The sequence below is a fragment of the Pseudophryne corroboree genome, chromosome 4 (genome assembly GCF_028390025.1).
Source record: "Pseudophryne corroboree isolate aPseCor3 chromosome 4, aPseCor3.hap2, whole genome shotgun sequence".
Taxonomy (NCBI): Eukaryota; Metazoa; Chordata; class Amphibia; order Anura; family Myobatrachidae; genus Pseudophryne; species Pseudophryne corroboree.
This window is the reverse complement of record NC_086447.1, coordinates 374,711,038-374,736,587: the sequence shown is the minus strand read 5'-3', so window position 1 is coordinate 374,736,587 and position 25,550 is coordinate 374,711,038. Positions and strand designations below refer to the sequence as shown.

The window sequence follows — 25,550 nt, the reverse complement described above, 5'->3', positions numbered from 1 at the left end:
CCAACAACCTCTCCCTGGAAGCCACTTTTATCAGCAGGTCGTCCAGATACGGTATTATGTTCACTCCCTGCTTGCGGAGGAGAAAAATCATCTCTGCCATTACCTTGGTGAATACCCTCGGTGCCGAGGAGAGGCCTGAAACTGGTAGCGACAGTCCTGTAGTGCAAACCTTAGATAAGCCTGATGAGGCGGCCAAATCGGAATATGAAGGTACGCATCCTTGATGTCCAGAGACACCAGGAATTCCCTCTCCTCCAGACCCGAGTTCACCACTCTCAGAGACTCCACCTTGGATTTGAACACCGTTAAATACAGGTTCAGTGATTTGAGGTTTAGAATGGGCCTTACCGAACCGTCCGGTTTCGGTACCAAACACAGGTTGGAGTAATAACCCTTGTTTTGTAGTTGACGTGGAACTGGTACAATGACCCGAGTCAGTGCCAATTTTTGAATTGCTGCCTGTAAAGTCAAACTTAATTCTGGAGAACCGGGTAAGCCTGATTTTAAGAATCTGTGAGGTGGGAGTTCCTGAATCCTGGCAAGATACTACCCAAACGTGACTGAAATAATGTAACCGAGCTCCCACCTGCCTGTCTTCCAGGCAGTGCGGATCACCATCATGCTGAAAGCTTTGAGAAAGCAGAACCGGAGGTCTGAACCTGAGAACCTGCAGCAGCTGGTTTCCTGGTTTTACCTCTATTACCTTTGAAGGCTGTAGCAGAACCCTTGGATTTGCCTTTGAATTTTGCTGTCCGAAAGGACTGCAGAGTTGGAGCAGAGTAGGTTTTCCTAGCTGGGGTTGGTGCGGAAGGACGGTACGTAGACTTACCTGCCGTAGCCTTGGATATCAACTTATCCAGTTCATTCCCAAACAGGACCTCACCTGTGAAAGGTAGATTTTCCACTCCTTTCCTGGAGTCCGCATCCGCACTCCACTGGCGTAGCCACAATCCCCTGCATGCTGACACTGCCATGGCAGTGGTGCGTGTGTTGAGCAAACCAATTTCCTTTAAAGCCTCTACCATAAAGTTAACAGAATCTTGAATATGCTGCAGGAGTAAAACTATCTCCCCCCTGGGCAAGGTATCCAAGCCGTCAATTAGGTTACCTGACCATTTTGCAATAGCTCTAGTGATCTATGCGCAAGCAGTAGTGGGCCTCTGGGCCACCCCCACAGACATGTATAGGGATTTGAGAGTATTCTCAATTTTGCGGTCAGCTGTGTCCATTAAGGATGTAGCTCCAGACACAGGTAAGACAATCTTACGTGACAACCTAGATACTGATGCGTCGACAATCGGCGGGTTTTCCCATTTCTTTCTATCATCTAGAGCAGAGGTTCTCAAACTCTGTCCTCAGGGGCACACACAGTGCATGTTTTGCAGGTCTCCTCACAGAATCGCAAGTGAAATAATTAGCTCAACCTGTGGACCTTTTCAAATGTGTCAGTGAGTAATTAATACACCTGTGCACCTGCTGGGTTACCTGCAAAACATGCACTGTGTGTGCCCCCGAGGACCAAGTTTGAGAACCTCTGATCTAGAGGAAAGGGAAAGGACGTAATCAATCTTTTAGGGATCTGAAATTTCTTGTCAGGGTTAGCCCAAGTTTCTTCAAACAGGGCATTTAATTCCTTTGATGCAGGAAAAGTAGCCGAGGATTTCTTCTTTACATTAAAAAAGGATTCCTCCTCTATCGTCTTGTCAGGAATGTGCTGGACATTTCTGATAGCCTCTATGCCTGTACGCCCTGTGATAGGACAGCATCCCACCCACTCGCATCCACCTCACCCTCCTCTGGATCTGATGTATAGTCATCAGTGTCATCCTGCATGAGCTGGGCCAGAGAACGCTTTTGTGGGCAAATGGCGGGGGTTTGAGACACTGGTATGGGAACTGAATCTCTATTCATCAGGTCATCCATAGACAGTCTTAAAAATTGCGTCTCTTTCTCATTATGGGATAATTTAGATGAGAAATTAGATATCATCCCTTTAATGGAAGCTAACCATGGGGGTTCTGCCCCACTAGCCTGAGAATGAGCACTATCCTGGGTACAGGGTAGTGAATCTCAGGTGGAAGAAAGGTACTCTGCTGTGCAGGAAACAGTTTCTAGATATGGTCATGCAAAGGGACACACAGACATCCACACAAGAAGGTGAAACAGTTAAACCTACACCGAGCCCTCAGAGAGACACAGAGATTGGAGCCAGCCACACACACACATAGCACCCTTATAGCTAAATGACTATAGCTGGGTCACCACACTAAGTCCCCTAATAGGGCTTAGTATATACACACACTCTCTCTCTTCTCTCCCCCCCCCCTCCAAGACACCCTGGTACCGCTGAGGAGACGTGGAGTGTTTGTGGAGGAGCTACGCTTCCCTGTGAGTCCTGCCAGTATAATCTGCAGAGGGAAAATGGCAATGGTGAGCCGCTGGGTCCGCTCATAGTGAAGCCCCGCCCCCTTAATGGCGCTCAGCTTCCCACTCTTTATACTGGCTTGGGGTAATTTTTATTTCTCCCATAGAGGGTTAAAACCCTTGGTAGACATGTCAGCCAGTGGGGGTGTATATTGGTGGCTCAGCGGGACAAACACAGCTGTGTATGTCTCTGAGTCCCCTGGAGCACAGCCTGCAGTCGGAGCTGCGCTACCACCCTTGTGTCGCCATTTTTGCCGGTGACCCGCTAAACGGGACAAGACGGGATATGTACAAGACGTCCCAGCGCACACATTTTTTTCCATCACAATAACTTCAGCAATGAAGTTCAACACAAAAGTAAAAAAAATAAAAAATAAGATTTTAATACCTACCGGTAAATCCTTTTCTCCTAGTCCGAAGAGGATGCTGGGGACTCCAAAAGGACCATGGGGTATAGATGGATCCGCAGGAGACATGGGCACACTAAAAAGACTTTTACTGGGTGTGAACTGGCTCCTCCCTCTATGCCCCTCCCCCAGACCTCAGTTATAGGAACTGTACCCAGGAGAGACGGACATTTCAAGGAAAGGATTTTTGTTAAACGAAGGGCGAGAAACCTACCAGCCCACACCACAAACATACCGTACAACTGGAGCAACAGCAAACCAGATAACAGTATGAACTAACAACAGCAACAAGCTGAATACAACTGATACACAAACCTTGTGTAACTGAAAATAACCAGTATCAATACAACTGCAAGGAACAGTCTGCACTGGGATGGGCGCCCAGCATCCTCTACAGAATAGGAGAAAAGGATTTACAGGTAGGTATTAAAATCATATTTTCTCTTACGTCCTAGAGGATGCTGGGGACTCCAAAAAGGACCATGGAGTCTATACCAAAGCTTCAGACCGGGCGGGAGAGTGCAGACGACTGCAGCACTGATTGAGCAAACATAAGGTCCTCATCAGCCAGGGTATCAAACTTGTAGAATCTAGTAAAAGTGTTTGAACCCGACCATGTAGCTGCTCGCCAAAGTTAAAGCGCCGAGACCCCTCGGGCAGCCGCCCAAGATGAGCCCACCTTCCTGGTAGAATGGGCCTTTACCGACTTCGGCAACAGTAGCCCAGCCGAAGAATGAGCGTGCTGAATCGTATTACAAATCCAGCGTGCAATAGTCTGCTTAGAAGCAGGATTTCCAATCTTGTTGGAAGCATACAGGATAAACAGAGCCTCTGTTTTTCTAGTAAGAGCCGTTCCGGCGACAAACTTTCAAAGCTCTTACAACATCAAGAGATTTTGGGACTGCCACAGCATCCGTAGCCACAGGTACCACAATAGGTTGATTTATGTAAAACGAAGAAACCACCTTCGGCAGAAATTGTTGACGAGTCCTCAATTCCGCTCTATCCACATGAAAAATCAAATATGGGCTCTTGTGAGACAAAGCCGCCAACTCGGACACTCGTCTGGCAGACGCCAAAGCCAAAAGCATGACCACTTTCCAAGTGAGAAACTTCAACTCAACCTTACGCAAAGGTTCAAACCAGTGAGACATAAGAAACTGCAACACCACTTCAAGATCCCACGGTGCCACGGGAGGCACAAATGGAGGATGGATATGCAGCACTCCCTTCACGAAAGTCTGAACCTCAGGAACGACGGCCAATTCTTTTTGAAAAAAGATAAAGCCGAAATCTGCACTTTGATGGAACCCAATTTCAGGCCTGCATCCACGCCTGCCTGAAAAAAATGGAGGAAACGACCCAAGTGAAACTCCTCCGCAGGAGCCGCTTTGGTTTCACACCACGACACATACCTTCTCCAAATACGGTGATAATGTTTCGCCGTGACCTCCTTCCTAGCCTTAAGATGAGTGGGGATGATCTCCCCGGGAATACCCTTCCGGGCTAGGATCTGGCATTCAACTTCCACGCCGTCAAATGCAGCCGCGGTAAGTCCAGGAACACGCAGGGCCCCTGCAGTAACAGGTCCTCTCTTAGAGGAAGCGGACAGGGATCTTCCACTAGTAATTCCTGAAGATCCGGATACCAGGCCCTCAGAGGCCAATCTGGAGCGACGACTATAGCCTGAACCCTTGTTCGTCTTATGATCCTCAACACCTTTGGAATGAGAGGAAGCGGAGGGAACACATACACCGACTGAAACACCCACGGAGTTACCAGGGCGTCCACCGCACAGGCTTGGGGGTCCCTCGACCTGGAACAATACTTCGGAAGCTTCTTGTTGAGGCGAGACGCCATCATGTCTATCAGAGGAATTCCCCAACGCATTGTCACTTCTGCAAATACCTCTTGATGAAGAGCCCACTCTCCTGGATGAAGATCGTGTCTGCGGAGGAAGTCTGCTTCGCAGTTGTCCACGCCCGGGGGGAAAACTGCTGACAGAGCGCTCACGTGCTGTTCCGCCCAGCTGAGAATTCTTGTGGCTTCCGCCATTGCCGCCCTGCTCCTTGTTCCGCCTTGGCGGTTAACGTACGCCACCGCTGTTATGCTGTCCGACTGGATCAGGACAGGGAAACCCTGAAGAAGGGTCTTCGCTTGCAGGAGGCCGTTGTAAATGGCTCTTAACTCGAGAACACTTATGTGGAGACAAGATTCCTGGTTTGACCATTTTCCCTGGAAACTTCTTCCTTGCGTGACTGCGCCCCAGCCTCGGAGACTTGCATCTGTGGTCAGCAGGACCCAGTCCTGGATTCCGAATCGGCGTCCCTCTAGAAGGTGAGAGCCTTGCAGCCAACACAGGAGAGAAATCCTGGCCCTGGAAGATAGACTTATTTTCCGGTGCATGTGCAGGTGAGACCCGGACCATTTGTTCAGCAAATCCCACTGAAACACCCGAGCATGAAACCTGCCAAACGGAATGGCTTCGTAACCCGCAACCATCTTCCCTAGCACTCGAGTGCATTGATGAATCGACACTCTTGCCAGTCTCAGAAGCTCCTTGACCATGGTCTATTTCCAGAGCTTTTTCCTCCGGAAGAAACACTCTCTGTAGCTCCGTGTCTAGGATCATGCCCAGGAAGGGCAGCCGAGTTGTCGGTATCAACTGAGACTTTGGCAAATTTAGAATCCAACCGCGATGTCGCAGCACCGACAGGGATACTTCCAAATTTCTTAGCAACTGTTCTCTTGATCTCGCTTTTATCAGGAGATCGTCAAGTACGGGATAATTGTGACCCCTTGCTTGCGAAGGAGTACCATCATTTCCGCCACAACCTTGGTGAAAACCCTCGGGGCCGTGGAAAGCCCAAACGGCAACGTCTGAAATTGGTAATGACAATCCTGTACCGCAAATCTCAGGAAGGCCCGATTAGGAGGATATATCGGGACGTGTAAATAGGCATCCTTTATGTCGACTGACGCCATAAAATCCCCCCTTCTAAGATGGAGATCACAGCTCGAAGAGATTCCATCTTGAATTTGAAAATTTTCAAGTATGGATTGAGGGATTTTAGGTTCAGAATCGGTCTGACCGAGCCGTCCGGCTTCGGCACAACAAAGCGGCTCGAATAGAACCCTTCCCCCCGTTGGGATGGGGAAACCGGCACAACGACCCTCTGTTGACACAGCTTATGTATCGCAGCATTTACTACTACTCTTTCTGGAAGAGAAACTGGAAGGGCCGACTTGAAAAAGCGGCGGGGGGTGGGGGGGGGGGGGGGGGGGGCGGCATCTCCTGAAACTCCAGGTTGTACCCTTGGGAAACTATGTCTAAAACCCAAGGATCCAGGGCCGATTGAAACCAGACCTGACTGAAGAATCGGAGACGGCCCCCCACCGGCACGGACTCCCGCAGGGGAGCCCCAGCGTCATGCGGTGGACTTGGTAGAGGCGGGGGAGGTCTTTTGGTCCTTGGCGCCTGACACTGCAGGCGACCACTTTCCGCTTCCTTTACCCTTTGAAGCGAGGAAGGACGAACCCCTACCTCTTTTGTATTTATTAGGTCGAAAGGACTGCATCTGCTGATGGGGCACCTTTATCTGTTGTGTGGGAACATAAGGAAGAAAAGAGGACTTACCCGCAGTAGCGGTAGACATCAGGTCAGCAAGGCCGTCACCAAACAAGACACTACCTTTAAAGGGGAGAGCTTCCATATTTTTCTTGGAGTCGGCATCAGCATTCCATTGATGAGTCCACAGCGCCCTCCTGGCCGAGACCGCCATGGCATTGGCTCTTGATCCCAAGAGGCCAACATCCCTCGCCGCATCCTTTAGGTAATCTGCAGCGTCCTTGATATAACCAAGAGTCAAAAGAATGTTATCCTTATCAAGGGTATCCATATCAGAAGCCAAATTATCAGCCCATTTAACAATAGCACTACGCACCCATACCGACGCCACAGCAGGTCTGAGCAATGCACCAGTATTAACGAAAATGGCCTTCAAAGTCGTCTCCAGCTTGCGATCCGTCGGATCCTTGAGAGCAGCCGTGTCAGGAGACGGCAGCGCCACCTTCTTGGACAATCGGGATAGAGCCTTGTCGACATAGGGATACTACTCCCATTTCTCCCTGTCATCAGGGGGGAAAGGATATGTCAAATATTCTCTTGGGAATCTGCCACCTCTTGTCCGGCGACTCCCAAGCCTTTTCACAAAGAGCATTCATTTCATGAGAGGGGGGAAACTTCACCTCAGGCTTTTTCCCCTTAAATAAGCAAACCCTTGTGTCTGGAACAGCAGGTTCCTCAGAGATATGTAAAACATCTTTAATAGCCACAATCATGTACTGAATACTCCTAACTACCCGTGGGTGTAAAGTAGCCTCATTGAAATCGACATCTGAATCAGAGTCCGTGTCAGCATCTGTATCTACCATCTGGGTAAATTAACGTTTCTGTGACCCCGAGGGGGTCTGTACCTGAGACAAAGCGTCATCCATGGATTTTCTCCATGTTTGTGTCTGAGAATCAGATTTATCCAGCCTCTTAGACAACAAAGCCACATTTGCATTCACCCAATCAGCAGTCGGCAGTGCCGACAGTCATTCCCAAATCCTGTTCTGCGCCTCAGACATGTCGACACGTAGTACCGACACACCCACACTCACACCAGCCAAAACAAGGGGACAGACCCACAGGGAAGCCTGCAGAGAGAAACACAGAGGGAGTATGCCAGCTCACACCCCATCGCCCATATACTACAAGGCAATAATATATGAAATTAGCTCTGCCATATAACCATAAAAAGCACCAAAATTACATGTGCCCGCCCCCCCCGTTTTGCTCCCTTGTTACTTGGAAGGAGCTTGCAGGTCCGGGCCAGCGTCTCTGCAGCGGCTGTGTAGAGAGAAAATGCCGCTGGTGAGCTGTGCGGCTAAGCCTCGCCCCGGCGCGCTGTAGTCCCGCTCAAATGTAAAACATTTTATACTGGCGGGGGTATTGTATACCGAATATGCCTTCTGCCAGTCAGATTGACCCCAGTAACTGCTGCCCAGGGCGCTCCCCCCCCAGCGCCCTGCACCCTGTAAGTGCCGATGGTGATGTGTGTGGGAGCATGGAGCGCTGCGCTTACCTCCGTTACTGAAGTCTTCTGCCGTCTGATGACTTCTGTTCTTCAAATACTCACCCAGCTTCTTTCTTCTGGCTTCTGTGAGGGGAGTGACGGCGCGGCTCCAGGAACGAGCAGCTAGGCGCACCAAGTGATCGAACCCTCTGGAGCTAATGGTGTCCAGTAGCCTAAGAAGCAGAGCCCTTAACTAAGAAGAAGTAGGTCTGACTTCTCTCCCCTCAGTCCCACGATGCAGGGAGCCTGTAGCCAGCAGGTCTCCCTGAAAATAAAAAAGCCTAACATAAGTCTTTTCCAGAGAAACTCAGGAGAGCTCCCCTAGTGTGTGTCTAGTCACACCTGGGCACAGAGTCTAACTGAGGTCTGGAGGAGGGGCATAGAGGGAGGAGCCAGTTCACACCCAGTAAAAGTCTTTTTAGTGTGCCCATGTCTCCTGCGGATCCGTCTATTCCCCCATGGTCCTTTTGGAGTCCCCAGCATCCTCTGGGACGTAAGAGAAATAAATATATACCACAGTAAAATACACTGACATCCTGTCTGTTCATTGCAACAGCAAAACATCTTTCCTAGATGCAGTGCAACATGGTTTTGCCAAGGTGCAAATTTACTTTACTTTTACTTGCTGCTAGCTCCCACAATCTCTAACAGGAACAGTCCCAGGCCATTATTACTCTTCCACCAAACGATACATTAACAGCATGCCTTTGGGCACAAACCGTTTCCTGGCACCTGCTTAACTCAAACATGTACTGTATGTCAAACTGCCAGATGGTGAAGCGCGAATAGTCACTTCAGGACACGTGTTTTGACTACTCCAAAGTCTACTAGCAGTATGCTTCACAACAGACCAGCTGTCGTTTGGCGCTGCACATGGTGATCCGATGCTTGAGTGTGACTGCTTGAACAAGGAAACACCAACCAAAAAGCTCCAGGCACATGCTACTTCCAAAGACAGTCTAGTAGTGAATGTTGCAATAAAAAAAATAAACCAATTATGCACTGAACGTTGCAGGGCCGAGTGTGTTTTACTGCTTCTTAGCAGAGCTATTGTTGCCCGTGGACACATCTACGTCACAAGAACATAAATTACCGCTGAATGAGGCCGCTCTAGGAGGCCTTGATTTGACAAACTGACTTGTTGGAATGATGTAATCCTATGAGTGCCACACTGAAAAACTATGAGGTCTTCAGCATGACCCATTCTACTTCTAATTTATGACTATGGAGATGCATGGTGCGTGCTTCATTTTATTCACCTGTTAGCTTTGGGTGTGGCTGAAATGGCTAAAGAAACACCAATTCTTATACTTTTGCCAATGTATTTTATCAGCCCCATGTTATAAAGGCAGTCTTAGAAAACGTTCAGCTGAGCTCAAGGGACATTGTACACGGAAAATGATATAATAGCAAATTATTCATATACTCGGTGGTCACGCCACCAATATGCCCAGCACCGGATGCAGTAAATGACTGAGGTCCCCACAAATGTAAGGATTGTACAAACTTTTTTGTTCATATTTCACCGTTTGGGAGCAATGGGCGATTGTTTGCTCCCATACGTTAGCAGATTTTCATTCCAACCAACTAGTTGTTGGGTGCAGTGAGGATCTTTAGATGTGTGGCCAGGTAAAAATGACTGGATCTGTGTCAGATTTAACCATATGTATCTAACAGGGGTGGGGAACCTTTGGCCCTCCAGCTGTTGTTGAACTACACGTACCAGAGCATGCTTTGCAACAGTTTTGCTATTTGGCAATGCTAAAACTGCTGCATGGTATGCTGGGATTTGTAGTTCAACAGCAAATCTGTCACCAAATCTGAAAGATAGTGGTAATGTCCGAGTTGGCTTGCTCAGACTGGGCAACATGTAGTAATCATCTGATGTGAATATATGGCCTAATTCAGACCTGTTCGCTCGCTAGGTTTTTTTACAGTCCTGCAATCGCATAGTCGCCACCCATAGGGGAATGTATTTTCGCTTTGCAAGGGTGCGAACGCATGTGTCGCAGAGCTGTACAAACAGATTTTGTGCAGTCTGAGTAGCCCAGGACTTACTCAGCCGCTGCTAACACTTCTGCCTGTCCGGGATCGGAATTGACATCAAGAACCCTCCCTGCAAACGCATGGACACGCCTGCGTTTTTCCAAACACTCCCAGAAAACGATCAGTAGACACCCACAAACAGCTTCTTCCTGTCAATCTCCTTGCGAACGCCCGTGCAAATGGATTCTTTGCACAAACCCATTGCTGAGCGGCGATCCGCTTTGTACCCGTGCTACGCACCTGCGCATTGCGGTGCATATGCTGTTTAGACATCGCAGGCTGTACGAAAACGCAGCCTAGCGATCAGGTCTGAATTAGACCCATGGTCTCTGCTGAACAACATCAGAGGACTCCCCATTAAATGTTGAGATTTGATCTTGTTGGAACAATAACCCATTTGAGTAGCAGGCAATTAGCTCTTGAACTGACTAATCAGCAACTCGTGCCTTTTAAGGATATTAAAACAGGGTTATACTTTTAGGATAACTTTGATCCAAAAATTCCTTAAACTAATTTCACACTCCACAAGATGCATGTCAAAATACATACTTTCTATGGTAGAATTTACATAACAAATACACATCTCAAAAATCCTCTGATCACTTATGTCACTAGGGCAGATTTTATTTTGCATTTATTCCTTTAACTGCACAAAATTGTTTTGAATTTTCTATCCCCCCGTTCATTTAAAATCATTTTGCACAATACCATGCCTATACTGATACCAGTGACGTGCGGTGGGGTGAGGCAGAGCATTTCCGGTCATACTAACGTGTAAACCAGAGGTTTGACTATATAAAGTATATGAAAAATACAAAGAATACATATACATTAGAAATATCTTCTTTGTATTCTTTTCATTTTTATAGTCAGAACTCTGGAGAAAAAAAAGTCTATGCCAGAAGAAGTAGTGCCTCCCCTGCCTATCTTTTTCACCCATCTCTGATCAAAACTCACCAAATTTCCAGCAGTATATACTGCTGTATCTTTGTATAATGCTCACATGAACCCTTTGGCTCATATATGGTGTGTAAATCTGGCTCTGGTACTAGCCAGTACCTCCTGAGCCATTTTGCTCACCGCACGTCCCTGGTATGTACAGATAACTTGACCAAGCCATAGGTCTGCAAACTCGGTCCTCATTACCTTACACAGTGCATGTTTTGCAGGTAACCCAGCAAAACATGCACAAGTGTATTAATTACTCACAGACACATTTTAAAAGGTCCGCAGGTGGAGCTAATTATTTAACTTGCGATTCTGTGAGACCTGCAAAACATGCACTGTGTGGTGTAATGAGGACCGAGTTTGCAGACCTATGCCCTAAGTTGTGACTGTATTTGAAAAAAAAAAAAAAAAAAAAAAGGTAAATTGCAGGGAAAGGGCAATGATTAGTATGCCAGACAATATGTACAGCACCACATATCAGGTTAATAAATGTTAATTACCTTATAAAATAAGTTACCTGTAGAAAAAGCAACCCCAGCTCCAGTGGTCCTGCAGGATCAGGTTAATGGAAAAGAATAGGATGACCATAGCCACAGGATCATTGAAAAGCCGAAGAAGGAAGATGGAGTGCACACGATAGGACGCACAGCACATGAAGAAGAAAACATAGGGTGGTACCTAATAACCGAAGACAACAAATGTGTGAAAAAGAAAAACTAGATTTTGTTCCATAATTTAGGCTTACAATGATGTTACACTTTCTGTATATTGCTTCCCCACCTTCTTGGTAATTATGTAGATGCGAAAGACAAGGAACAGTGTTAGCAGGTACAGCACAGCAAAGATGTACTGAGCCAGTCTAATGTTGCTTCCATGCTCTGTTAGATAGTAGAAAGCACTGAAAATGTACACGAATCCAGCAGGATACCTGTTTCAAGACAACAACAAAATATACTATTCAAAAAAGCACAATACTGCATAATATGTAATGCATTGAACTGCTGGAGGAAAGAACATGATCTAGGAGACGGTGGATTACCCAGGTGGGTGCTAAGAGCCAAGGGGGATGGCTAAGTGGCATTGGAGAGATAAAATAAGAATTTACTCACCGGTAATTCTATTTCTCGTAGTCCGTAGTGGATGCTGGGAACTCCGTAAGGACCATGGGGAATAGCGGGCTCCGAAGGAGGCTGGGCACTCTAGAAAGATCTTAGACTACCTGGTGTGCACTGGCTCCTCCCACTATGACCCTCCTCCAAGCCTCAGTTAGGTACTGTGCCCAGACGAGCGTACACAATAAGGAAGGATTTTGAATCCCGGGTAAGACTCATACCAGCCACACCAATCACACCGTACAACTCGTGATATGAAACACAGTTAACAGTATGAAACAATAGAGCCTCTCAACAGATGGCTCAACAATAACCCGATTTAGTTAACAATAACTATGTACAAGTATTGCAGATAAACCGCACTTGGGATGGGCGCCCAGCATCCACTACGGACTACGAGAAATAGAATTACCGGTGAGTAAATTCTTATTTTCTCTAACGTCCTAGTGGATGCTGGGAACTCCGTAAGGACCATGGGGATTATACCAAAGCTCCCAAACGGGCGGGAGAGTGCGGATGACTCTGCAGCACCGAATGAGAGAACTCCAGGTCCTCCTCAGCCAGGGTATCAAATTTGTAGAATTTTGCAAACGTGTTTGCCCCTGACCAAGTAGCTGCTCGGCAAAGTTGTAAAGCCGAGACCCCTCGGGCAGCCGCCCAAGATGAGCCCACCTTCCTTGTGGAATGGGCATTGACAGATTTTGGCTGTGGCAGGCCTGCCACAGTATGTGCAAGCTGAATTGTACTACAAATCCAACGAGCAATAGTCTGCTTAGAAGCAGGAGCACCCAGCTTGTTGGGTGCATACAGGATAAACAGCGAGTCAGATTTTCTGACTCCAGCCGTCCTGGAAACATATTTTCAAGGCCCTGACAACGTCTAGCAACTTGGAGTCCTCCAAATCCTTAGTAGCCGCAGGCACCACAATAGGCTGGTTCAGGTGAAACGCTGACACCACCTTAGGGAGAAACTGGGGACGAGTCCTCAATTCTGCCCTATCCATATGGAAAATCAGATAAGGGCTTTTACATGATAAAGCCGCCAACTCTGACACTCGCCTGGCTGAAGCCAAGGCCAATAACATGACCACTTTCCACGTGAGATATTTCAGATCCACGGTTTTTAGTGGCTCAAACCAATGTGATTTTAAGAAACTCAACATCACGTTGAGATCCCAAGGTGCCACAGGAGGCACAAATGGGGGCTGAATATGCAGCACTCCTTTCACAAATGTCTGAACTTCAGGTACTGAAGCTAGTTCTTTTTGAAAGAAAAATCGACAGAGCCGAGATCTGTACCTTAATGGAGCCCAGTTTTAGGCCCATATTCACTCCTGCTTGCAGGAAATGCAGAAATCGACCTAGTTGAAATTCCTCTGTTGGGGCCTTTTTGGCCTTGCACCATGCAACATATTTCCGCCATATGCGGTGATAATGCTTTGCCGTAACATCTTTCCTGGCTTTAATAAGCGTAGGAATGACTTCCTCCGGAATGCCCTTTTCCTTCAGGATCCGGCGTTCAACCGCCATGCCGTCAAACGCAGCCGCGGTAAGTCTTGGAACAGACAGGGGCCCTGCTGCAGCAGGTCCTGTCTGAGCGGCAGAGACCACGGGTCCTCTGAGATCATCTCTTGAAGTTCCGGGTACCACGCTCTTCTCGGCCAATCCGGAACCACGAGAATTGTGTTTACTCCTCGCTTTCTTATTATTCTCAATACCTTTTGTATGAGAGGTAGAGGAGGGAACACATAAACTGACCGGTACACCCACGGTGTCACTAGAGCGTCCACAGCTATCGCCTGAGGGTCTCTTGACCTGGCGCAATACTTCTCTAGTTTTTTGTTTAGGCGGGACGCCATCATGTCCACCTGTGGACGACCCCATTGATTTACAATCATTTGGAAGACTTCTGGATGAAGTCCCCACTCTCCCGGGTGGAGGTCGTGCCTGCTGAGAAAGTCTGCTTCCCAGTTGTCCACTCCCGGGATGAACACTGCTGACAGTGCTAGTACATGATTCTCCGCCCATCTGAGAATTTTTGTGGCTTCTGCCATCGCCGTCCTGCTTCTTGTGCCGCCCTGTCGATTCACATGGGCGACTGCCGTGATGTTGTCTGACTGGATCAGTACCGGCTGGTGTAGGAGCAGGGATTTTGCTTGACTTAGGGCATTGTAAATGGCCCTTAGTTCCAGAATATTTATGTGAAGGGCAGTCTCCTGACTTGACCATAGTCCTTGGAAATTTCTTCCCTTTGTGACTGCCCCCCAGCCTCGTAGGCTGGCATCCGTGGTCACCAGGACCCAGTCCTGTATGCCGAATCTGCGGCCCTCCAGAAGATGAGCACTGTGCAGCCACCACAGAAGAGACACCCTGGTTCGTGGAGACAGGGTTATTAAACGATGCATCTGAAGATGCGATCCGGACCACTTGTCCAACAGGTCCCACTGAAAAATCCTGGCATGGAACCTGCCGAATGGAATTGCTTCGTAAGAAGCTACCATCTTTCCCAGGACCCGCGTGCAGTGATGCACCGATACCTGTTTTGGTTTTAGGAGGTCTCTGACTAGAGAAGACAACTCCCTGGCTTTCTCCTCCGGGAGAAACACTTTTTTCTGGGCCGTGTCCAGAATCATTCCCAGGAACATTAGACGTGTCGTGGGGACCAGCTGTGACTTTGGGATATTCAGAATCCAGCCGTGCTGGCTCAGCACTTCCTGAGATAGTGCTACTCCCACTAACAACTGTTCCTTGGATCGTGCCTTTATTAGGAGATCGTCCAAGTATGGGATAATTAAAACTCCCTTTTTTCGAAGGAGTATCATCATTTCCGCCATAACCTTGGTAAATACCCTCGGTGCCGTGGAGAGTCCAAACGGCAGCGTCTGGAATTGGTAATGGCAGTCCTGTACCACAAATCTGAGGTACTCCTGGTGAGAATTGTAAATGGGGACATGCAGGTAAGCATCCTTGATGTCCAGGGATACCATGTAATCCCCCTCGTCCAGGCTTGCAATAACCGCCCTGAGCGATTCCATCTTGAACTTGAATTTTTTTATGTATGCGTTCAAGGATTTCAAATTTAAAATGGGTCTCACCGAACCGTCCGGTTTCGGCACCACAAATAGTGTGGAATAGTAACCCCGGCCTTGTTGAAGTAGGGGTACCTTGATTATCACCTGCTGGGAATACAGCTTGTGAATCACTGCTAGCACCGCCTCCCTGTCTGAGGGAGCAATCGGCAAGGCGGATTTTAGGAAACGGCGGGGTGGAGTCGCCTCGAATTCCAGCCTGTATCCCTGAGATACTATTTGAAGGATCCAGGGATCCACCTGTGAGCGGGCCCACTGATCGCTGAAATTCCTGAGGCGGGCCCCCACCGTACCTGGCTCCGCCTGTGAAGCCCCACCGTCATGCGGCGGACTTGGAAGAGGAAGCGGGGGAGGACTTTTGTTCCTGGGAACCTGCTGTTTGCTGCAGCCTTTTTCCCCTGCCTCTGCCTCTTGACAGAAAAGACCCTCCTTTTCCCCGCTTGTTTTTCTGGGACCGAAAGGACTGAACCTGATAAAATGGCGCCTTCTTAGGCTGTGAGGGGACATGGGGTAAAAATGCTGACTTCCCAGACGTTGCTGTGGAAACTAGGTCGGAGAGACCATCCCCAAATAATTCCTCCCCCTTATAAGGCAAGACTTCCATGTGCCTTTTGGAATCTGCATCTCCAGTCCACTGGCGAGTCCATAAGCATCTCCTAGCAGAGATAGATAATGCACTTATTTTAGATGCCAGCCGGCAGATTTCCCTCTGTGCATCTCTCATGTATAAGACTGAGTCTTTTATATGGTCAATTGTTAGCAGGATCGTGTCTCTGTCTAACGTGTCAATATTTTCTGACAGTTTATCTGACCACGCAGCGGCAGCACTGCACATCCATGCTGACGCAATAGCTGGTCTGAGTATAATGCCTGAGTGTGTATATACAGACTTCAGGATCGCCTCCTGCTTTCTATCAGCAGGTTCCTTAAGGGCGGCCGTATCCTGGGACGGTAGTGCCACCTTTTTAGACAAACGTGTGAGCGCTTTATCCACCCTCGGGGGTGTTTCCCAACGTAACCTATCCTCTTGCGGGAAAGGGAACGCCATTAGTAGCTTCTTAGGAATTACCAATTTCTTATCAGGGGAAGCCCACGCTTCTTCACACACTTCATTTAATTCATCTGACGGGGGAAAAAATAAGAATTTACTTACCGATAATTCTATTTCTCGTAGTCCGTAGTGGATGCTGGGGACTCCGTCAGGACCATGGGGTTTAGCGGCTCCGCAGGAGACAGGGCACAATAATAAAAGCTTTAGGATCAGGTGGTGTGCACTGGCTCCTCCCCCTATGACCCTCCTCCAAGCCTCAGTTAGGATACTGTGCCCGGACGAGCGTGCATAATAAGGAAGGATATTGAATCCCGGGTAAGACTCATACCAGCCACACCAATCACACCGTACAACCTGTGATCTGAACCCAGTTAACAGTATGATAACAACGAAGGAGCCTCTGAAAAGATGGCTCACAACAAGAATAACCCGATTTTTGTAACAATAACTATGTACAAGTATTGCAGACAATCCGCACTTGGGATGGGCGCCCAGCATCCACTACGGACTACGAGAAATAGAATTATCGGTAAGTAAATTCTTATTTTCTCTAACGTCCTAAGTGGATGCTGGGGACTCCGTCAGGACCATGGGGATTATACCAAAGCTCCCAAACGGGCGGGAGAGTGCGGATGACTCTGCAGCACCGAATGAGAGAACTCCAGGTCCTCCTCAGTCAGGGTGTGCCCCTGACCAAGTAGCAGCTCGGCAAAGTTGTAAAGCCGAGACCCCTCGGGCAGCCGCCCAAGATGAGCCCACTTCCTTGTGGAATGGGCTTTTACTGATTTTGGCTGTGGCAAGCCTGCCACAGAATGTGCAAACTGAATTGTACTACAAATCCAGCGAGCAATCGTCTGCTTAGAAGCAGGAACACCCATCTTGTTGGGTGCATACAGGCTAAACAGCGAGTCAGATTTTCTGACTCCAGTCGTCCTGGAAACATATATTTTCAGGGCCCTGACAACGTCAAGTAACTTGGAGTCCTCCAAGTCCCTAGTAACCGCAGGTACCACAATAGGTTGGTTCATGTGAAAAACAGAAAACACCTTAAGGAGAAATTGAGGACGAGTCCTCAATTCTGCCCTGTCAGAATAAAAAATTAAGTAAGGGCTTTTATATGATAAAGCCGCCCATTCTGACACACGCCTGGCTGAAGCCAGGGCTAATAGAATCTTCACCTTCCATGTGAAATATTTTAATTCCACAGTGGTGAGTGGATCCAACCAATGTGACTTTAGGAAACTCAAACAACATTGAGATCCCAAGGTGCCACTGGGGGCACAAAAAGAGGCTGTAAATGCAGTACCCCTTTTACAAACGTCTGAACTTCAGGCACTGAAGCCAGTTCTTTCTGGAAGAAATTCGACAGGGTCGAAATTTGAACCTTAATGGACCCTAATTTTAGGCCCATAGACAGTCCTGTTTTCAGGAAATGTAGGAAACGACCCAGTTGGAATTCCTCTGTAGGGACTTTCTTGGCCTCACACCACGCAACATATTTTCGCCCAATGCGGTGAAAATGTTTTGCGATTACATCCTTCCTGGCTTCGACCAGGGTAGGGATGACTTCATCTGGAATGCCCTTTCAGGATCCGGCGTTCAACTGCCATGCCGTCAAACGCAGCCGCGGTAAGTCTTGGAACAGACAAGGCCCCTGCTGGAGCAGGTCCTCTCTTAAAGGTAGAGGCCACGGTTCTTCCGTGAGCATCTCTTGAAGTTCCGGGTACCAAGTCCTTCTTGACCCATCCGGAACCACGAGTATCGTTCTTACTCATCTCCTTCTTATGATTCTCAGTACTTTTGGTATGAGATGCATAGGAGGGAACACATACCCTGACTGGTACACCCACAGTGTTACCAGAGCGTCCACCGCTATTGCCTGAGGGTCCCTTGACCTGGCGCAATATCTGTCTAGTTTTTTGTTCAGGCGGAACGCCATCATGTCCACCTTTGGTTTTTCCCAACGGTTTACAATCATGTGGAAGACTTCCCGCTGAAGTCCCCACTCTCCCGGGTGGAGGTTATGCCTGCTGAGGAAGTCTGCTTCCCAGTTTTCCACTCCCGGAATTAACACTGCTGAGAGTGTTATCACATGATTTTTCGCCCAGCGAAGAATCCTTGCAGTTTCTGCCATTTCCCTCCTGCTTCATGTGCCGCCCTGTCTGTTTACGTGGGCGACTGCCGTGATGTTGTCCCACTGGATCAATACCGGCTGACCTTGAAGCAGAGGTCTTGCTAAGCTTAGAGCCTTGTAAATTGCCCTTAGCTCCAGTATATTTATGTGGAGAGAAGTCTCCAGACTTGATCACACTCCCTGGAAATTTTTTCCTTGTGCGACTGCTCCCCAGCCACTCAGGCTGGCATCCGTGGTCACCAGGACCCAGTCCTGAATGTCGAATCTGCGGCCCTTTCATAGATGAGCACTCTGCAGCCACCGCAGAAGAAAACACCCTTGTCCTTGGAGACAGGGTTATCCGCTGATGCATCTGAAGATGCGATCCGGACCATTTTCCCAGCAGATTCCACTGAAAGGTTCTTGCGTGAAATCTACCGAATGGGATCGCTTTGTAAGAAACCACCATTTTTCACAGGACCCTTGTGCAATGATGCACGGATACTTTTCCTGGTTTTAGGAGGTTCCTGACTAGCTCGGATAACTCCCTTGCCTTCTTCTCCGGGAGAAAACATCCTTTTCTGGACTGTGTCCAGAATCATTCCTAGGAACATTAGACGTGTCGTCGGAAAAGCTGCGATTTTGGAATATTTAGAAACCACTCGTGCTGTCGTAGAACTACTTGAGATAGTGCTACTCCGACCGCCAACTGTTCTCTGGACCTTGCCCTTATCAGGAAAGCGTCCATATTTCTTTTAGGAAGAATCATCATTTCGGCCATTACCATGGTAAAGACCCGGGGTGCAGTGGACAATCCAAACGGCAGCGTCTGAACTGATAGTGACAGTTCTGTACCACGAACCTGAGATACCCTTGGTGAGAAGGGCAAAATTTGGACATGTAGGTAAGCGTCCCTGATATCCAGTGACACCATATCGTCCTGGTTCGCTATCACTGCTCTGAGTGACTCCATCTTGATTTGAACCCTTGTATGTAATTGTTCAAATCTTTTAGATCTCACCGAGCCGTTTGGCTTCAGTACCACAATATAGTGTGGAATAATACCCCTTCCCTTGTTGTAGGAGGGGTACTTTGATTTTCACCTGCTGGGAATACAGCCTGTGAATTTTTTCCCAATACTGCCTCCCTGTCGGAGGGAGACGTTGGTAAAGCAGACTTCAGGAACTTGTGAGGGGAAGACGTCTCGAATTTCCAATGTACACCTGGGATACTACGTGTAGGATCCAGGAGTCCACTTGCGAGTGAGCCCACTGCGTGCTGAAACTCTTGAGATGACCCCCCACCGCACCTGAGTCCGCTTGTATGGCCCCAGCGTCATGCTGCGGACTTGGCAGAAGCTGTGGAGGACTTCTGTTCCTGGGAATGGGCTGCCTGCTGCAGTCTTCTTCCCTTTCCTCTAACCCTGGGCAGATATGACTGGCCTTTTGCCCGCCTGCCTTTATGGGTACGAAAGGACTGAGACTGAAAAGACTGTGTCCTTTTCTGCTGAGATGTGACTTGGGGTAACAAAAGTGGATTTTCCAGCTGTTGCCATGGCCACCAGGTCCGATGGACCGCCCCTTTATACGGCAATACTTCCATGTGCCGTCTGGAATCTGCATCACCTGACCACTGTCGTGTCTATAAACATCGTCTGGCAGATATGGACATCACATCTACTCTTGATGCCAGAATGCAAATATCCCTCTGCGCATCTCGCATATATAGAAATGCATCCTTAAAATGCTCTATAGTCAATAAAATATTGTTCCTGTCAAGGGTATCAATATTTTCAGTCAGGAAATCCGACCAAGCCCCCCCAGCGCTGCACATCCAGGCTGAGGCGATTGCTGGTCGTAGTATAACACCAGTATGTGTGTATATACTTTTTAGGATATTTTTCAGCTTCCTATCAGCTGGCTCCTTGAGGGCGGCCGTATCTGGAGACGGTAACGCCACTTGTTTTTATAAGCGTGTGAGCGCCTTATCCACCCTAAGGTGTGTTTCCCAACTCGCCCTCACTTCTGGCGGGAAAAGGTATACCTCCAATAATTTTCTATCGGAGGAAACCCACGTATCATCACACACTTTAATTTATCTGATTCAGGAAAAACTACAAGTAGATTATTCCCACCCTACATAATACCCTTATTTGTGGTACTTGTAGTATCAGAAATATGTAACACCTCCTTCATTGCCCTTAACATGTAACGTGTGGCCCTGAAGGAAAATACGTTTGTTTCTTCACCGTCGACACTGAAGTCAGTGTCCGTGTCTGTGTCGACCAACTGAGGTAAATGGGCGTTTTTACAAGCCCCTGACGGTGTCTGAGACGCCTGGACAGGTACTAATTTGTTTGCCGGCCGTCTCATGTCGTCAACCGACCTTGCATCGTGTTGACATTATCACGTAATTCCTAAATAAGCCATCCATTCCGGTGTCGACTCCCTAGTCACCAATACAGGCAATTTGCTCCGCCTCCTCACCAACATCGTCCTCCTACATGTCGACACACACGTACCGACACACAGCACACACACAGGGAATGCTCTGATAGAGGACAGGACCCCACTAGCCCTTTGGGGAGACAGAGGGAGAGTTTGCCAGCACACACCAAAAACGCTATAATTATACAGGGACAACCCCTTATACAAGTGTTTTCCCTTATAGCATTTTCACATATGTAATCATATCGCCAAATAAGTGCCCCCCCTCTCTGTTTTAACCCTGTTTCTGTAGTGCAGTGCAGGGGAGAGCCTGGGAGCCTTCCTCACAGCAGAGCTGAGCAGGAAAATGGCGCCGTGTGCTGAGGAGAATAGGCCCCGCCCCCTAAAACGGCAGGCTCTTCTCCCGGAGTTTGTGAGATCTGGCAGGGGTTAAATACATCCATATAGCCTCAAGGGCTATATGTGATGTATTTTAGCCATAAAAAAGGTATAATACATTGCTGCCCAGGGCGCCCCCCCCAGCGCCCTGCACCCTCAGTGACCGCTGGTATGAAGTGTGCTGACAACAATGGCGCACAGCTGCAGTGCTGTGCGCTACCTTATGAAGACTGAAAGTCTTCTGCCGCCTGTTTCTGGACCTCTGGACCTCTTCAACTTCGGCATCTGCAAGGGGGGTCGGCGGCACGGCTCCGGGACGAACCCCAGGGTGAGACCTGTGTTCCGACTCCCTCTGGAGCTAATGGTGTCCAGTAGCCTAAGAAGCAAATCCATCCTGCACGCAGGTGAGTTTACTTCTCTCCCCTAAGTCCCTCGTAGCAGTGAGCCTGTTGCCAGCAGGACTCACTGAAAATAAAAAACCTAACTTAAACTTTTATTCTAAGCAGCTCAGGAGAGCCACCTAGATTGCACCCTTCTCGGCCGGGCACAAGAATCTAACTGAGGCTTGGAGGAGGGTCATAGGGGGAGGAGCCAGTGCACACCACCTGATCCTAAAGCTTTTATTATTGTGCCCTGTCTCCTGCGGAGCCGCTAAACCCCATGGTCCTGACGGAGTCCCCAGCATCCACTTAGGACGTTAGAGAAACTACAGGTAGTTTTTTCTCCCCAAACATAATACCCTTTTTTGTGGTACCTGGATGTAAATCAGAAATATTTAACACCTCTTTCATTGCCTCAATCATGCAGTGAATGGCCTTAACGGGCATTAAATTTGACTCGTCGTCGACACTGGTGTCAGTATCCGTGTCGACATCTACTTGTGCCACCTGAGATAACGGGCGTTTCAGAGCCCCTGATGACTTTTGAGACACCTGGACAGGCACGAGCTGAAGACTCGGCTGTCCCACAGTCGGCATGTCGTCAAATTTTTTATGTAAGGAGTCTATACGTGCACTCATTTCCTGCCATAATACCATCCACTCAGGTGTCTGACCCCCAGGGGGTGACATCCCTGCTAAAGGCATCTGCTCCCCCTCCACATCATTATCCTCCTCAAACATGTCGACACAGCCGTACCGACACTCCACACACACAGGGAATGCTCAAATAGAGGACAGGACCCACAAAAGCCCTTTGGGGGGACAGAGTAAGAGTATGCCAGCACACACCAGAGCGCTATATATATATATATATATATATATATATATATATACACACACACACACACACAAGGACTAACTGAGTTATGTCCCTAATAGCTGCTTTTTATATAATATACTGTATACAGTGCCAATTTTAATGCCCCCCCTCTCTTTTCCCTCTTACTGTACTGTAGAATTGCAGGGAAGAGCCAGGGAGCTTCCTTCCAGCCGAGCTGTGAGGGAAAAATGGCGCCAGTGTGCTGAGGAGATAGGCTCCGCCCCTTTTTCGCTGCCTATTCTCCCGCTTTTTATGGGATTCTGGCAGGGGTATTTACCTCATATATAGCCCCAGGGGCTATATATTGAGGTATTTTAGCCAGCCAAGGTGTTTTTATTGCTGCCTCAGGGCGCCCCCCCCCAGCGCCCTGCACCCTCAGTGACCGGAGTGTGAAGTGTGTATGAGGAGCAATGGCGCACAGCTGCAGTGCTGTGCGCTACCTTGGTGAAGACAGGATGTCTTCATGCCGCCGATTTTCCGGACCATCTTCTTGCTTCTGGCTCTGTAAGGGGGACGGCGGCGCGGCTCCGGGACCGAACATCAAGGCTGGGCCTGCGGTCGATCCCTCTGGAGCTAATGGTGTCCAGTAGCCTAAGAAGCCCAATCCGGCTGCAAGCAGGCGAGTTCGCTTCTTCTCCCCTTAGTCCCTCGCTGCAGTGAGCCTGTTGCCAGCAGGTCTCACTGAAAATAACAAATTCTAAGACTATAACTTTCTAAGAGCTCAGGAGAGCCCCTAGTGTGCATCCAACCTCGGCCGGGCACGAAATCTAACTGAGGCTTGGAGGAGGGTCATAGTGGGAGGAGCCAGTGCACACCAGGTAGTCTAAGATCTTTCTAGAGTGCCCAGCCTCCTTCGGAGCCCGCTATTCCCCATGGTCCTTACGGAGTTCCCAGCATCCACTAGGACGTTAGAGAAATAGAAGAGGACAAAAGCACAAGCTCACTTCCTCCAGGTATGGGCTGTGCATCCTATTGCTACAGTGCATGACCTGCAATCTCCCATCTGGAAGACCACAGTAGGACCTTTTCCTCCATACTACATGACAAGCTGAATGGCGACAAACAGGAAGTATGAGGGAAACCGATTTGTCATAAATTGTTCCCCTCTATTACAGAGACCAGTAAACTTTAAGCCAGGATGGCTAAGTGTGGGTCATTCTACTGCACTAGAGTGGGCAGTAAAAAGAGGAAATAGGCTACTGTTGGAGAGATGTGTGCAACAACATTGCAGCCAAAGTGAGTGACAGAACAGAGAAGGATGTGTGGGAGCCAGTGGAGAAATAGCTAGGGCAGACATGTCCAAACTGCGGCCCTCCAGCTGTTGTGAAACTACATATCTCAGCATACCCTAACACAGTTTTGCTATCAGTGAATGCCAAAGCTGTGTCAGGGCATGCTGGGATGTGTAGTTTCTCAACAGCTGGAGGGCTGCAGTTTGGACATGCCTGAGCTAGGGGAATGGGAAGGGATAAAAGGTGGTGACAGATGAGAGAGCGGGTTCATGATACAGCGTAAGCAGCTCTTTAATCATTGGTACTGTTGTGACCTTTCAGCTCTGTACGGCTGTATGCCTCACTATTGGTACCTCTGAACATGCAGATTTTTGTTCACAGCCACAAAGGGTTGCGTACCAAAGATTCACAAGTATGGGGTGAGATCGAGCTGCGAGGGTGGAGAGTAGCAGTGCCCTTGGTGGCATTTCCACGCCTAAACTTTAGGGTCTACAGTCAAGTCAGCAATCATAGGGGTTGACTTTAGGGCCTAAAGGGACGCAAGTTTGGTCTTCGATGCGATGTTTCACTCTCTCAATCATGCAAACCCAAAAACTAGGTACGGATTTGTTTTTCTGGATTTAGTTGCCAAGGACCTTGAAATAGGTAAGACAAACATTTGGCATATCCACTGTATGTTCACTGCAAAAAGATCGGTATGAACTGAGAAAGCATTCACCATGGAGCTTAATCGTTAGAACCATCCGGCCAGTGAACAGAGAGAGACAGGAACATATTAGGGGTAAAGAAAAAGAGAATCTAGGGGGCATTGCCAAGAGAAAGATGAGAGACATGAGACCGAACAATGCAGAAGAGCTGAATGCCGCTATTGAAGCATCCCGGTCTTCCGTAACACCTCAGCAGTGCCACAGGCTGATAAAATCCATGTCACGCCGCATTGAGGCAGTAATTCATGCAAAAGGGGCCCAAACCAAGTACTGAGTACATATGCATGATTGACATTTCTGTATTTAAAATCCTATTTTATTGATTTTATGTAATATTCTAATTTTCTGAGATTTGGGGTTAAGCTGTAAACCACATTCATCACAATTATAACAAAAGGCTTGAAATATCTCACTTTGCATGTAATAAGTCTATAGACTATATTAGTTTCACCTTTTAAGTTGAATTACTGAAATAATTTCACCTGTACATCCCCGTTTCATACTGGGGGGGAGGTGTTGGGACTTACATTTTTCTTTCGTTTCCTGCTGTTCTGTATAAACGGGTTAAAGTGAGCCGGAACGGGGCGGAACTGCGTTCCGTCAGTTCCACTTGGAGACAGAACGCAGTTCCGCCTCCTCTGGCTCACCTAACCCAATGTGTGCCGGAACCGCAGGGAGATGCCGGACGCCTGCTGTGACTGTGTTATCAGCGGCACCCGGCTCTCCCTGCACAGCCGGCGGCAGGAGCTCACTGATGAGCTCCTGCTTCCGGCCCCCGACTCAGTGCATGCTATGAAGAGACGTCATGACGTCTCTCTCATAGTGCTGGGGAACGGAGTGAAGCGGACGCCAGGAGGTTCACAGCAGGAGCGGCGATTGGCAAGTACGTTTTTTTTTAAACGTGTGACTACTACTGGGGGCATAACTACAGGTGGGCTAAACTACAGGGGCTAACTACAAGGGGGCAATACTACTTGGGGCAAATCTACAGGGGCACATTACTACTGGGTGTATAACTACAGGGGCTAAACTACTGGGGGCAAGCTACTAGGGGCAGTACTACTTGGGGCAAACTACATGGATCAAACCTACAGGGGCGCGTTACTACTGAGGGCATAACTACTGGGGGTATAACTACAGAGGCATTACTACTTGGCGCAAACTACTTCGGGCAAACTACATGGGGCTGAACTACAGGGGCGCATTACTACATGGGG

General features: G+C 48.4%; 1 protein-coding gene across 1 annotated transcript in view; it reads right to left on the bottom strand.

The window, feature by feature from the left end:
• The window catches only part of ALG3 (ALG3 alpha-1,3- mannosyltransferase), a 37,075-nt gene that overhangs the window by 10,396 nt on the left and 1,129 nt on the right, over positions 1 to 25,550 (bottom strand). The window contains exons 3-4 of the mRNA XM_063916642.1: positions 11,726 to 11,873; positions 11,463 to 11,623 (exon numbers count right to left, since the gene is read on the bottom strand). Of these exons, the coding sequence (XP_063772712.1) occupies positions 11,463 to 11,623; positions 11,726 to 11,873 (309 nt within the window). The remainder of the gene's footprint in view (positions 1 to 11,462; positions 11,624 to 11,725; positions 11,874 to 25,550) is intronic.